At 47.6% G+C, this 16,170-nt stretch overlaps 1 protein-coding gene across 1 annotated transcript in view; it reads right to left on the minus strand.

Moving 5' to 3' along the window:
- Window positions 1-16,170, minus strand: part of map2k1 (mitogen-activated protein kinase kinase 1) — a 43,157-nt gene that overhangs the window by 8,351 nt on the left and 18,636 nt on the right. Inside the window, exons 2-8 of the mRNA XM_073032722.1 lie at window positions 11,170-11,380; window positions 10,320-10,466; window positions 8,391-8,468; window positions 3,743-3,794; window positions 2,987-3,111; window positions 1,968-2,169; window positions 963-1,027 (exon numbers count right to left, since the gene is read on the minus strand). Coding sequence (XP_072888823.1) covers window positions 963-1,027; window positions 1,968-2,169; window positions 2,987-3,111; window positions 3,743-3,794; window positions 8,391-8,468; window positions 10,320-10,466; window positions 11,170-11,380 — 880 coding nt within the window. The remainder of the gene's footprint in view (window positions 1-962; window positions 1,028-1,967; window positions 2,170-2,986; window positions 3,112-3,742; window positions 3,795-8,390; window positions 8,469-10,319; window positions 10,467-11,169; window positions 11,381-16,170) is intronic.

A 16,170-nucleotide genomic window follows, 5' to 3' on the forward strand; every position in this document is an offset into this window, starting at 1 on the left:
GTGAAGGAGGAATTGGATAACTGCAATACTGACTACTTTTGTGGATTGTAATCCCTACCCCTCCCCTGTGTTATGTGGGTCATTTGTAAAAAAACAAGATCTGTTAGAAATCCTTAGCAGGTCACTGAGGCAGAGCGAGTGGCATATGAGGAGTGTTTGATGGCTCTGGGCCAGTACTCACTGGAGTTTAGAAAAATGAAGAGGGATCTCATTGAAACCTATTGAATATTGAAAGGTCGAGTCAGTGGTTCCCAAGCCGAATGGCATAAAAACTGTTGGGAAGCCCTGGTGTAGATCAACAGTGAGAATCAGCTTTAATATCACCAGGATAATGCTGCGAATTTTGTTTTGTAGCAGTACATTGCAATACATAATTAAACTACAGTAAGAAATGTATTTATAAAACTAAATTCAATAAATCGTGTAAAACAAGAGCAACAGAAAGAAAAATGACAGTGACGGAGAGCACTATCAGGCTTGATGCCTTTCAAGGGTTCACCTTCTTGAAAGATGTTCTGATGTGGATGTGGAGAGGATGTTTCCTATATTGGGAGAGTCTAGGACCAGAGGGCACAGCCTCAGAATAGAAACACATCCCCTTAAAACGAAATAAAGAGGAATTTCTTTAGCTCGAGGCTGGTAAATTCATTACCACAGACAGCTGTGGAGGCCATGTCATTTGGGTATATTTAAAGCAGAGGTTGATGGTTCTTGATTATTAAGGGTGTCAAAGATTATGAGGAGAAGGCAGGAGAGTGAGAGGGATGATCAGCCATGATGGAATGGCAGTACAGACTTAATGAGCCAAATGGACTAATTCTGCTCCTATGTCTTATGGTTTTATGGAGTGTCTCGGGCAAGGACCTTACACAGGGGCTACGCAACGGTAACAAAGCGCTGTCCAATCGGTGCACTCTCAGTGGAAGAGAGTCACTGGCCTGGACAAAGACAACGTTACTCACCTCATTCACTATGTAATCCAACAGTTCAAATATTGCCATCGGAGGTCGACAGTCCAGACCAAAAGCTGCAAAGAGAAAGGATCAGCTTAAGGGCACTGGGTTATGGACATCCGAGTCCCAACTATTCTCGAAAGACTGGCTAAATTATCTGACCCACAGGCACATTGCACCTCCAGACACAACTAGACCAATGATACAGGCACACTGCACCCCCAGACACAGCCAAATCAACAATACAGGCATACTGCACCCCCAGACACAACCAAATCAACAATACAGGCATACTGCACCCCCCCCAGACACAACCAAATCAACAATACAGGCATACTGCACCCCCCCCAGACACAACCAAATCAACAATGCAGGCATACTGCACCCCCAAGACACAACCAAATCAACAATACAGGCATACTGCACCCCCAGACACAGCCAAATCAACAATACAGGCATACTGCACCCCCCCCAGACACAACCAAATCAACAATACAGGCATACTGCACCCCCCCCAGACACAACCAAATCAACAATGCAGGCATACTGCACCCCCCCAGACACAACCAAATCAACAATGCAGGCATACTGCACCCCCCCAGACACAACCAAATCAACAATACAGGCATACTGCACCCCCCCCAGACACAACCAATTCAACAATACAGGCATACTGCACCCTCCCAGACACAAACAAATCAACAATGCAGGCATACTGCACCCCCCCAGACACAACCAAATCAACAATACAGGCATACTGCACCCTCCCAGACACAACCAAATCAACAATACAGGCATACTGCACCCTCCCAGACACAACCAACTCAACAATACAGGCATACTGCACCCCCAGACACAACAACAGAAGTACACGTCATTCTCAGGTTCTCCTCAATTCTAGTGTTACAGGTAAATCAATATTTCCTAACACCAGTGCCACCGCCACCCACCAATTCCCCAACCACTGCAGGGCCTCTGCAGCTGATGGGATACAAATTCACATTCTAAACTCACAGCTCCCAGGACGCCCAGGCGGTCGACTGCTCTGCTCAGGGGATGTCGCGTCTTCGCCCATTTGACAGCCGAAAATTTGTTCAAGCTCTTTAGCATCAGGCGGAGGAATTGGGTAGCGGCCGATCGCCATCTCCACCAGGGAGAGCCCCATACTCCAGATGTCCGACTGAACAGAGTAGTGTGTTCCCTGGAGTCTTTCCGGCTGGCAGAAGGTGGATTCATTAATTCACACATAGATCGCAACACACAGCACAGTCCAAGACGTTCTGGGGGCAGCCCGCAAGTGTTACCACAATTTTGCCACCAACACAGCCTGCCCACCATACTTGGAAAAACAAAACAGAGAACAAGCCCCCACCCACCCACACGGACAGTCCTCCAGCTCCAGGCCAGGTTTCCAGCCCACGGCTTTCAGGCATTGACCTCCCATCGGGTTTCCACCTTCGGCATCAACACACAACACTGTAGGCTGGAGGTTGGCTTCCCTGTAACAACATCCACTCACGCAAATACTTACTCCAGAGTGGATGGGAGGGGTAACCATCCAGCCCATCTTTACCCTACCTGGTCTCCTAGCCCCTTAGAAACTCTCCCATTGCACTTAGTGGACGGGAGACGTTTCACTTCCCTCGTGTCTAAAGGCTGGAAGCAGCAGCAACGAGAGCAGGGTGATGGGGGCTGGAGGAACAAGTTGTCAGACTACAGGAAAATACCGAGAGGGGGAATGATTCTGATGAGGGTGTTCTGCCGGGGACAGCACAGACCCAATGAGCTGAAGGTTGTCTTACACTGTAGCAAGCTTGATGTCATCCAGGACTCCAGTCCCTTGGAGTAGACAGTCTTCCAATTTCAGGGCAGCTTGATAGCCTCCATCAGAGACCCAGAACTTCCCCAACTACCCCCCCACATCCCCGGCCGAGAAACCCCAGTGGAAGCCTGTTCTATTCCCTCAGTCCTCCATCTACGGCGTCAGGTCCAGAGGAGCAGAGCAAACCTGGAAGGGACGAGGTACAACTTACAGACATGTAGGACCTGGTCCCAACAAACGAGTTGGCCATCGAGTCGATCAGCTGCCCACTGACCCCAAAGTCACACAGCTTGATTTCACCACGCGAATTCACCAGGATGTTCGACGGTTTCACGTCTGCAAAGAAACAACATTTAGAAGGTTCTAGAAGTGGATGTCATTGTACATTAGTTCAGTTTACAACATTACTCTGGATACATGATGCAGATGGAGTTTAATGCCGACGAGTGTGAGGTGTTGCACCTTGGGAGGACAAACCAGGGTAGCACATACACAGTAAATGGTAGGCCACTGAGGAGAGCTGTAGAACAAAGGGACCGTAAGACACAGGAGCAGAATTAGGCCATTCAGCCCATTGAGTCTGCTCTGCCATTCTATCAAGGCTGATTTATTATCCCTCTCAAACCCATTCTCCTGCCTTCTCCCTGTAATGTTTGATGCCCTGACTGATCAAGAACTTCTTCACTCGGAGGGAACAAGTTGCCAGTGGAAGTGGTAGAAGGGGGTTTGATTTCAACATTTAAAGAAGTTTGGACAGGCACACGGATGGGAGAGGTGTGGAGAGTTGTGGTCCTGGTGCAGGCTGCTGGGACTAGGCAGAGTATTGGTTCACGAAGGGCTGGATGGACCAAAGGGCCTGTTTCTGTGCTGTTGTGCCCTCTGACTCTAACAAACAACGATGTGGCTCAGGGATTTTACACGAGAAAGCTCCTCAGCAGGACCAATATTCAATAACTTGTCACCATACCTCGGTGCATAATCTTGTGTTTCTCCCGCAGGTACGCCAGTCCCTTGTTAACCTGTGAGGGTGAAAAGCCTGGTTAACAACAGATGCAATACCTCAGATTGAGTGGCTGTGATCTGGACCACACTGTCCATTTACACTGTCCACACTTGTCAGGATGACAATCACCCCAGGAGTCCAGTTCTCTGGATGTTTCTGTACGTGCCCTGCCTTTAGATCTGGCAACAGTTGCCCCAGGGGAGGGGTCCTTGCCTCAACTTGAGGCTTCAAGATCAAAGGTTATTTTTGTTTTTATTTAGTAACAAGGCCCTTTCACGCCAACGGGACAATGCCACCCGATTATACCCACCAACCTACCAACTGGTACGTCTTTGGACTGTGAGAGGAAACTGGAGCACCCGGAGGAAATCCATGCGGTCATGGGGAGAATGTACAAACTCCTTATGGACAGTGATGGGAATTGAACCTGGGTTGCTGGTGCTGTAATGTGTTACACTGACCACTGTGCTACTGTGCCAACCCACAAGATGACACGGCTGATAGACCTAATGTCCACCAGATCATCAACACAGGTTCAATCAAGATATCTGGTCCTGTTTGTGTGGCATTCGTGCATTCTCCCTGTGAATGCATCAGTTCTCCCACCGGTACCCTTCTGCATCGCAAGGACATGTGGGTTCAAAGACTGACTGATGGCTGTGAATTGCCCTTGGTGTGTGAGCAAGTGATGGAATCTTAAGGAGATGAGGGGTGGGAAGGATCAGTTATTAAGAGAGATAGTGGCTTTGTGAGCTAGCATGGATTTAAGGGGCCAAATAGCCTCCTATTGTGTTGCAAGGAGAAATAAGGAGATGCAACATTTTCAGGTGCACTATCAACATCAGCAGGCACCGTCCATGGGGCTGGAGTGTCCACATTGTTATCTGCAACCAAGTCCAACCAAGACTGTCCCTGTAACCACCAGGAAGCAAAATTCAGCCACCATCCTGATATTCAGAGTACACATAGTCCAGAGAGTGCAGATCACTCAGACATCAGAAACAGCCGAGGTGGATGGCTCCCCAGTTGTTCTGTACTGCCATTGACAATCATAGAAACATTGAAAATCTACAGCACATTACAGGCCGTTCTGCCCACAATGTTGTGCTGACCACGTAACCTACTCTAGAAACTGCCTAGAACTTCCCTAGTGCATAACTCTCTATTTTTCTAAGCTCCATGTACCTAAGAGTGTCTTAATAGACCCTACCACTGGCTCTACCACCGTCATTGGCAGTGTATTCCACGCACTCACCACTCTGCGTAAAACTTATCCCTGACATCCCCTCTGTACCTAAACTATGCCCCCTCATGTTAGCCATTTCAGCCCTGGGAAAAGGCCTCTGACTATCCACACGATCAAAGCCTCTCATCATCATATACACCTCTATCAGGTCACCTCTCCTCCTGTCACTCCAAGGAGAAAAGGCCAAGTTCACTCAACCTATTCTCTTAAGGCACGCTCTCCAATCGAGGCAACATTCTTGAAAATCTCCTCTACACTCTCTGTGTAGTGTCCACATCCTTCCTGTAGTGAGGTGAACACAGTACTCCAAGTGGGACCTAACTCAGGTCTGCAACATTACGTCTTCGCTCTTGAACTCAATCTCACGGTTGTTGATGAAGGCCAACACACCACACGCCTTCTTAACAACACTGTCAACCTGTGCAGAGGCTTTGAGTGTCCTATGGGTATAGACCCCAATATCTCACATCCTCCAAACTGCCAAGAGTCTTACCATTAATATTATATTCTATCTTCAAATTTGACCTACCAAAATGAACCACTTCACACTAATCTGGGTTGAAGTCCATCTGCCACTTCTCAGCCCAGTTCTGCATCCTACTGATGTCCTGCTGTTACCTCTGACAACTCTCCAGACTATCCACAACACCCCCAACTTTTGTATCATCAGCAAACTTACTAACCCACCCTTCTACTTCCTCATCCAGGTCATTTGTAAAAATCACGAAGAGAAGGGGTCCCAGAACAGATGCCTGAGGCACACCACTGGTCACCGACCTCCATGCAAAGTATGAACCGTCTACAACCACCCTTTGCCTTCTGCGGGCAAGCCAGTTCTGGATCTTCAAAGCAAGGTCTCCTTGGATCCCAAGCCTCCTTACTTTCCCAATGAGCCTTGCATGGGAACCTTATCAAATGCCTTGTTGAAATCCACATACACTACATCCACTGCTCTTCTGCTCTTCCCAGACCATCTAACATCTTGAGTCCTTATTCACTGTTCACCTGACACTCGACTGGCCTGGCTGTATGTTACCATCACAGCACCACTATCAATGCCACCCTCCACCACATCTCCTCCATTTCATACACATTTGCCCTTACCACAACCTCTGGTTGCCATAACAGTGAATGTCTTATCTATTATCCTACGAGCCTCTATACTGTGCCCAGCATATCATTCAGGGGAACCCTACCACTAAGCACATTTCCCTCCAACCCCTTCTCACTTTAGCTTTCCTCAGAGATCACTCAATGTGACTCCCTCTCCACCCCCGCTGATCTCCCTCCAGGCAGGGTAAGTGCCACACCTGTCCCTTCACCCCCTCCCTCACCACCAATTAGACCCTTTTCAAGGTGAGTCAACACTTCATCTATGAGCCTGTCGGGATCGTCTACTGTATCCAGTGCTTCCAGAGCAGCCTCTCCAATACTGCAGAGATCTGACGCTGGTTCGTCGAGCATCATTGTTCTATCCGCCACAAGAGGCAGGATTTCCCACTGGCCACTCATTTCAACTGAACATCCCATTCAGATTCCAACAACTCTGCCCATGGCCCCCTCTACTGCCACAATGAGGCCACTCTCAGCTTTGAGGGTCAACACCTCACATTCTCTGGGCAGCCTCCAAACTGACGACACGAACATTGATTTCTACAACTCCCAGTGATTTCACCCCTCCACCCTTCTCTCTTTTTCCATTCCCTTTTCTGGCTCCCCTCTCACCTGCCCATCACCTCCCCTGGTTCTCCTCCTCCTCCCTTTTCTTCCATGATCCACTCTCTTCCCCTATCAGATTCCTTCTTCTACAGAGATTTACCTCTTCCACCTATCACCTCCCAGCTTCTTACTTCATCCTCCCTGCCCCCACATACCCACCTGGTCTCACCTATCACCTGCCAGCTTGTACCCCGCCCCGCCCCTCCCCCCACCGCTGTATTCTGGCTTCTGCCCCCTTCCATTCCCGTCCTGATGAAGGGTCTTGGCCCAAAACCTGGACACAGATGCTGCCTGACCTGCTGAGTTCCTCCAGCACTGTGTGTGTGTTGCTCAGAATTTCCAACATTAGCATAGTGTTGTGTGAATGACTGGGTTACAGGGCAGTGCTGACTATACAGCAGAACAGATGTCTATCCGGGCAGGGCCACAAACAGAAGATAACTCTGTTACACAGCACCCAGCAAGAGTATCACACACCCATGAGGCTATACAGGCAGTCCCCGGGTTACGTACGAGTTTCGTTCCTGAGGCCGTCTTTAAGTCAGATTTGGAAGCAAGTCAGAGCAAGTACATCCGGTATTATTTAGCGTCAATTCATCAAATGTTTGTCTCAGTATATAGTATATATTTTATTTTTCTATGCATATAAAACACTTAAGAAACATATGTATTCCAATAATTAAACCACTGTGTTGCTTAGTAATAATTGTAGCTTTCATCGGGGCAGGACCTTTCACATGCTCCATTATTCTCACTTTATCCGTTATCCTTTAAAATTGTTCCGATTGTTGACTGACTGTAGCCTAACGCTTTTCCAATGACCGATGGTGTTTCACCTCTTTCCAAACGCTTTATTATTTCCACTTTATTTTCAATCACGATTGCTTCCCATCAATGGAACAGAAACACTGCCGGCAGCGGGTCCCGACCTCCGCCGGCTCCCGAGGTCCGCTGGGTCCTAAGGACCACCACACTGACACAGGCTAAATGGGACAAGTGGGGGCTGCGCTGGGTTTGGGTATTTGATCCTCCACAATATTCCGCGTGGGTATTTAAACTGGAGGTGGCAGTGGTTTTTTTTACAAGGTCGAGTTACGAGCTCGACATCAACCCGGCACAGATGGTACGGGAGTCACTGGATCGACATCAACCCGGCACCAGAGCAGTCTGTCACTCGATCAAACTCACTGATCTCACTGCGCCACCAGCCGACCGGAACGGTGGGGGGGGTGGCCGGGGTCAGGGTGAATCATACTAAGAAAAATTTAAGCCAAATACAAAGTTAAACACTCAACACAGTGTCAATGGCAACGACTTAAAATGGCAGACAGCATCGCAATCCGTTTTTAAATGGCAGACGGCGTTCTCCTTCCTTGGTTCGTAAGTACGAGTTGTCCGTAAGTCGAAAGTTCGTAACTCGGGGACTACCTGTACTGTACCTATTTCTGAAACATAACATATAGAGCACCATCTATACAGCAATGCATTCTGGGCATCATGTCTGCCATTCATATATCACATCCCGAGAGCAGTTGGCAGCATAATAGATGGTGAAAACTGACCATGGATGCTGCTCCCCTTCCCAGAATTAGCAATACCATTCAATTACTGGAGCAATACACCCCTGTGCTGATGTGCTATACTTACAGCTATGCTCACTTTGCCCAGGACCTGCTCCGTAATTCTTCCTGCCTTTTTCAGCACTTGATCCAATGATCCGCCATCCTAGTAGGGAAGTAAACACGGTAACCGGTCAGAATGAGCTAAAGAGTTTCACAACCTGGTGACCTAACACAGAATGTTCTACATCATGTGGGTCAGCAGGGGCAATGGGCAATGACAATGTGATCGAACGTTCCCATGCACTTCATTCAAAGTTCCAATTAGCTTTCTTATTATTTATATGTTTTAGTAATACTTCATTAAAACAGTAAACTTATTGTGGACCATTCAGAAACTCCTGTAAAAAGTTTCTTTTACTATGAAATACGGCGCACGTTGAGAACCGCTGCTCTAACCTCCCCTGGACTGAACATAAAGCACAGTACAGGCCCTTCCACCCACCTTTTAACCTGTGCTAAGATCAATCTAACCCTTCCATTATTCCACAACATAGGAACAGAATTAAACCAGTCAGCCCATCGAGGCAGCTCTGCCGTACTGTAACTGATTTATTATCCCTCTCAATCCCATTCTCCTGCCTTCTCACCATAACCTTTCACACACCTTCCCTCCCACATATCCCTCCTTTTCCTATTGTCCATGTGCCTATCCAAGTGTTTCTTAAATGTCCCTAATCTATCTGCCTCTATCACCACCCAACAGTGCATTCCACACACCCACCACTCTCAGTGTACAAAAACTGTCTCTGACATCCCCTTATACTTCCCTTCAAGAACCTTAAGATTATTGCCCCTTGTATTAGCCATTTCTACCCTGGGAATGAAGTAGGTGTGCACTCAATCTGTGCCTCTAATCATCTTATACACTCCTGTCAAGTCACCTCTCATCCCCCTTCACTCCAGAGAGAAAAGCCCTAGTTTGATCAACCCATCCTCATAAGACATGCTCTCTAATCCAGGCAGCAACCTGGTAAATCTCCTCTGAACCCTCTCTAAAGCTTCCACATCTTTCCTATTACGAGGTGACCAGATCTGAACACAGTATTCCAAGTGTGGTCTAACCAGGGTTTTACAGAACTGCAACATTACTTCTTGGCTCTTGAGCTCAATTCCTCGACTAATGAAAGCAGGCACTCCACACACCTCCTTAACCACCCCATCAACTTGCCCTTCTCATCTTTGTAGACCAGACAAATCACTGAATCTAGTTCACAGATTGCTCAATTAAAAAAAACTTCATTTTTCCATGTTAGGGACAGAGTGAGAAATGGAATGCACAGCTTTATACCCAGAGGATGAGAATAAGCGTTATTATTCTGCAGGTAGAGGGCTGGTCAGACCCATTCCAGCCGAGGACAATTCTGACAGTACACATCGGGAAGGGCAGTGGCCTCTCAGAAGATAAAAAGCTGGAGGGAAAGGTGAGCGGACTAACCTTCTGAATCACTGTTCCAAAAGAGCTGGCACAGCCCATGATGGGCTGAATGGGCTCTTCTTATCTACCTGCCTGAAAATTCCATTGTATCTATAAAAGGGAATCAGCTGAGGGACAAGACCATAAGACATAGGAGCAGAATGAGGTTTGAGTATTGAGTCGGCTCCACCATTCCATTGTAGCTGATATATTATCTCTCTCACCTCAATTCTCCTGCCTTCTCCCTGTGACCTCTGACGCCCTTACTAATCAAGAACCTGTCAACCTCCAACTTAAATATACCCAATGACTTGGCCTCCACAGCTCTGTGACAAGTAGGACTTGAGCAGGAAGGTTTAGCAGAGACTAGACTGGCGGGCAGGTGGCCTCCTTCTGTGTCGTGGAGCTCTGTGAGTCTAAGGTAGCTACTGAACAGAGTGCAGAGACAGGGACTTGTGACCGAAGGAGATGGAAAGAGCTGGCCGCCGCTCCCTGTGCCCAGCTGACTTAGTCACACACGAGATGCCTTCACTTCCGTACCATGTGCTCCATGCAGATGCTAATCTCGCCGTCGCTGTAGAAGGCTCCGTAGAATCCCACGATATAGGGAGAATTACACTCATGAAGCACCTGCAGCTCTCGGATAATCTGGTTCCGAATGGCTGGCTTGATCTCCAGGTGGATCAGCTGTGAAGAGAAAGTGTTCACTTCACTTTATTTATTTACTTAGCAATACCGCACAGAGTCAGTCCTTCCTGCCCCAGCAAACCCTGACAAACCCGATTGTCGTGGGACAATTAACCTGCCCGATATGGCTTTAGACTGTGGGAGGAAACTGGAGGACCCAAAGAAAACCCACAGATTCCACAGGGAGGATGCACAGAGACACCTTACAGAACGGTGCCGGAATTGGACTCCAAACTCTGGAATGGCCCGAGCTACAAAAACACCGCACTAACGACTACGTTACCGTGACACCCAAAACAGCAGCAGAAGAGCACACTGTGTACCACTCCTGTGAACACTTCATTAGATACACTCCTGTTCCTAACAAAGTGGTCACTGATCGTACATCCCACCAGTCTGTGCTGGAACCCCCACCCTTCATCGCCATGACTTTTTACAGAGGTGGATAAGCTTTATTTATCACCCTCTCAGACAGAACATACAAACACCTCACAGACATCGGCCGGAGTATCTGGCGACACTTGCAGGCTGCCAGTTATCACAGACCACGCACACGTTTCAATGTATGTGTCACAAATAAATAAATCTGAACTTGCTGCCTCTTCACCCTCACTGAGGAGCCTCAGTCAGAGCAGAGAGGAGCCAATCGTCAGGAAAGAGCGAGCAGTCTGGCAGAACGGGAAGGAAGGGAGGAAGATTTTACCTTCCGGGCCATGATTAGGCCGGACGGTTTGTGGGAGACCTTGAAGACGACTCCGCCATTGCCCGCGCCCAGCTCTGAGATCTTCTCAAAGTCGTCATCCTTTAGCTCGCCGACCTTCTGTTTCTGAGTTAGGAAGGCCTCCAGCCTCTTCCGCTGCTGCTCGTCGAGCTCGAGCTCCTCCAACTTCTTCTGCAGAGCCTCCAAATTTGTCCTATAACATGTAGAAAAAAGAGCTTTACCAAGAAGGTGAAAGGTTAAAGATTAGCATTAGTCGTCACACACACTGAAACTTCACTCTGATCTTGATCCGTTAGGGAAGTGGGCCAAGGCGCAGCAAATGAATCTCAATGCAGATGTAAGGAGATGCATTCTGGAATGTCAAACCAGCTTTGGACGTACTATGAAGCTAAAGATACCTTTATTAGTCAGATGTACATCAAAAAATACGTGAAATCAGCTAACTGGCGAAGATGCTTATTTGGGACGATGTTTAAAGAACAAAACTAATTGGGAAAATAGCTGGGGTTCCTTTTGTCTATTTGGGACCCAACGCCACAACTCAGGCAGGAGGCTGCTGCTGAACAGTTGGTAACTAGCATCAGTCTCGTGCATGTAATGTGGCTGTTAGACACTACGCCATACTTAGAGTAAACAGTTTTTAAAGTGTCTCTTGTGTGTGTTCGTTGTGTTCACAAAGCAGTGATTTTTGTCACTGATAGTTGGCAAGAAATAAGCAGTCAGACAATTCAGAACTATTTTGCTCACTGTGGTTTCAGCATTCAGGCCTGGAGATGCCAGAAACAGCCAGGAGTGAAAATGAACTGATTTTGCTACTTCAACAAGTTAGGAGCTATGAAGCATTTTACGGTATTGACAATCATCTTGAATGTTTCAATGAAAATGAAGATTTGGAGGATGCAATCATTGGAAGCATTGTATGAAGGCAGTCCATTATCTACACCAGGTGTCTGCATTGATTTTGTTCATTTACAGTCAGTCAGAAGAACTCGGCTGATAACTATTAGGAACCAATATAGTACTGTAGCACTATTGGTGGTGTTCCTGTTTGTTCTATATAATTTGTTACACAGTTTGTCTTTTTTATACATTTTTAACTATTTCTTTGACACTTCAGCAAATTGGAGCTGCTGCTTTAATGGGCCAAAAGTACTGGTACTGATGCGTCCCAATTAATTGGAATAAACTGTACGTTGTTGCAGGAGAGGCGAGGAGAATGGCCGAGGACGAGATCAGGATCAGGAGCCGACGTCTGGGTGATGATTCAATCATAACACCAGAAAAGGATGAAATTTCAAGGCTGGGGGGGAATTCCTGGGAAAGATAGATGAGATTGATTGGAGAGCTATTGCAAAATTTTTAAAAACACACACACCCAACCTGTGCAACTCCAGTGATAGTGGAATAACAAATCAATGTCACACTTTTGAGCAACACCACTCACTGGAGTACGTTCACACAGACCAGAAACTACAGGCTGTGCTCAGCAACAAGAGATTTGGCTCTGAGAGCAAAGGCTGGGCTTTGTAAAGTGGAGGGACTGGGGAGGAGGGTGCCAGAGTTTTTATTATGTACTGCATTGCTGTCACAAAACAACACGTTTCACAACATATGCCAGTGATATTGAACCTGGCTCTGATCTGAGGGAGGCCGATTCTCAGGAAAGTGGGAGGCCATTCAGCCCCTCAAGCTTGCTCCACGATGAATGGAAGGCGGCAAGAGAATGGGGTTGTGGGGATGGGGGAAGAATAACAGGTCTGCCATGATGGAATGGCTGAGCCGACTCTCTGGGCAAAATGGCTTAATTCTGCCTTATAATGATGGCTGAACCGCTCTGGGCCTTTCACATATAAATGCTCCAGTCAGTCAGGTTCAAGGGTTTGATGTCCCTGTGTGAGATCTAACAAAGCACAGGCACAACAACACTAAAATGGCCCACAGTAAGAGCTTCAGGACTGGCAATATCACTGCTGTAATATCTAATAGGAACAGCAGGTGGCAGTGTCTCTAACACCATCCACACAAAAAGAGATTTCCATGGCAAACTATCTCAAATCGAGTGTATTGAAAATTGTTTTATGTTATTTCCAGCACACAAGTGTAAAGGAAAATGAAATAATTGTTTCTCTGGATCTAATGCAGCACAAAAAAAATCAAAAAATAAACAACACAATAATTATAAATACACAAGATAGTTTATAGACATAGACTGATTGTATTTCCATAGAGTGACTCTAGGCTGCACATGAAGTGATTTGATGGGAAATTATAAAGTACTGGTGGGTTGGTGGGTGGAGGTGTTGACCAGCCTCACTACTTGGGGAAAGTAACTGTCTTTGAGTCTGTAGATCCTGGTGGGATGCTACATAGCCGTCTCCCCGACGGGAGTGGGACAAACAGTCCATGAGCAGTGATGTTCATGATGTTCCTGGCCCTTTACGAGCACCTTTCTGTACACATGTCCCTGATGGTGGGTAGACTGGCGTTGGGCAGATTTGACTACCTGCTGTTGAGCTCCATCTGCCACAGTGCAACTTCTGCACAGGTGCAATGACAGACCGACTTACAGCATCGCAGGCAGAGCGTCAGATAAACAGCTTTCCCGAGAAAAAATAAACTATATCATTTTTACAAGAAAAAACTCCGGTACAAAATGATCAATGTGTTCATAGTACTGCTAAATTGACTAGGGTTTGCCAGCTTGTTCAGGAAACAAACGGTTGAAGGGAAGCAGCTGTTTTTGAATCTGGTGGTGTGGGACTTCAGCCCCCTCCCTGTCCAATACAAACCACAGTAAAACCAAAATACACCTGTTCAGGGATCGTGCAGATCCAGAGCAACACACACAAAATGCTGGAGTGACTCAGCAGGTCAGGCAGCATCCATGGAGAGAATAAACAGTCAGTGTTGCAGGCTGAGACCCTTCATCAGGACTGGAAAGGATGGGGGATGAAGCCAGAATAAGAAGGTGGGGAGAGGGGAAGGTGCTGGCAGGTGGCGGGTGAGACCAGTGGACGGGGAAGGTAGGTGAATGGATGAAGTAAGAAGCTGGGAAGTGAAGGGCTGAAGGAGAACCTGTTAGCAGAGGCGAGTGGACCACAGAGGAAAGGGGGAGGAGGAGGGGAACCAGCTGATGATTACTGATTTACAATTTTATTTACAGATACCACTCCAAATAGGCCCTTCTGGCTCTTCGAGCCATGACACTCCCAATTTAACCCCCGCCTATTCAACAGGACAATTTACAACGAACCATTAACCTACCAACCAGGACGCCTTTGGACTGCGGAAGGGAACCAGAACATGCACCCAGAGAAAGCCCACGTGGTCACGGGGATAATGTACAAATTCCATACAGATGGTGGCAGGAACTGAACCCAGGTCATTGGCACAGTAAAGCGCTGTGCTACCTAGCTGCCCAGATGAGGGGAAGTGAAGGGGAAAGAGGGGAAACAGAGTGGGGAATGGAAAAAGAGAAATGGGGAAGGTGGAGAAGTTGATGTTCACCCCGTCTGGTTGGAGACCACCCAGACGGAACGTACCCCTACAGCCTGCGTTTTGGCCTCACTGTGGTCATAGACCAACATATCAGAATGGGAATGGGAAGTTGAGTGGGAATGGGTGGCTTCCAGGAGATCCATGGATTATTTTGCTGAGAGGATCAGGATGAAGTGAGGCTCCTGGAATCCAATCCAGGCTCGGGCTGAAAGCAGCAGCTGTGCTCATCGAGATCTCGTCTCAGGGGAAGTGATTCATTCATTTCCTTACACTCTCTGACTCAGACTTCTCTCTCAAACTCCTTACTCAACTTCAACGCACACCCCACCACTCCCTCCTGAGGTGGCTTCCCAGCAACTCAACTACCTGTGGAAAAACTCTAATCCTTTGTTCAGAATCCTTGTGTCAACCATGGCAAATGCCCCTCATGGGAAGAAGGCCAATTCCACTGGCACATCCATTCAAATCCAGCCAGACCGCGACCCAAGCCAAACAAATCTCTCTGCCTGGGACAGGAACCCATGCAGGCTACTAGTGGTGTGGACAAGAGCTTTCAGTCACACCTGATCTCCACTGTAACCGGTACAGAAGCTGATGATATCTCCATAGAAGATCTGCATTGTTGTGGTACCTTTCATAATTCAGGACTTTCTCAGCGATAACCAGATGTTGGCTGAAATTCAACTTGGATTGAATTCAACATGGATGAATATTGGCTTGTGTTGAGGAAGAGTTGAACAAGCTTGGGCTTTTGTCTTCATGAGAGTTGATTTGATAGGAGTTTACGTGATTAGAGACATAAATCATGTGGATAGCCAGAGACCATTTCCCAGGGTGGAAATAGCTAATATGAGGGGGCATAATTTTAAATTGATAGGAGGAAAGTGGGGGGTGATGTCAGATGTCACCTCTTCACACAGAGAGTGGTGGGTATGTGGAATGCACTGCCAGGGGTGCTGGTAGAGGCAGATACATTAGAGACATTTAAGAGACTCTTAGACAGGCACACAAAAGGCTGTGTGGGAGGGAAGGGTTACAGTGATCTTGCAGTAGGTTATAAGGTCCGCCTGACATTGTGGGCCAAAGAGCTTGTACTGTGCTGTAACCTTCTAAGAAATTGTTATCATAGGTGTGCTCACCAGCTGCTTGCTTTTCTGATAACACCCTGGGACTTCTACGTCCAAATCGAGAGTGCAAGTGGGTCCTGCAGATAATGCCTCATGCCAGACGAAACAACTTCCCCCCCCCCCCTCCCCCCCACAGCCAGGAGGCTGCCCTACTCCACATACACAAGGCTCCGGGATGGGTTCTGAACACACGACTGGTGAGGCTAGGAACGCTGCCCACTGACCACAGCCAAACCCTCCCTGACACCGGGCAGCTCCGCTGTGATTGGCTCTGGGCCAACAAGCTTCGGTGTGCTAAATTACACCTCACTCATTCGGGCCCCTCAGACTGAATGACAAGAACCTCAGGTCTGGGGTC

This window comes from Hemitrygon akajei, chromosome 30 (assembly GCF_048418815.1).
Source record: "Hemitrygon akajei chromosome 30, sHemAka1.3, whole genome shotgun sequence".
NCBI classification, from domain to species: Eukaryota; Metazoa; Chordata; class Chondrichthyes; order Myliobatiformes; family Dasyatidae; genus Hemitrygon; species Hemitrygon akajei.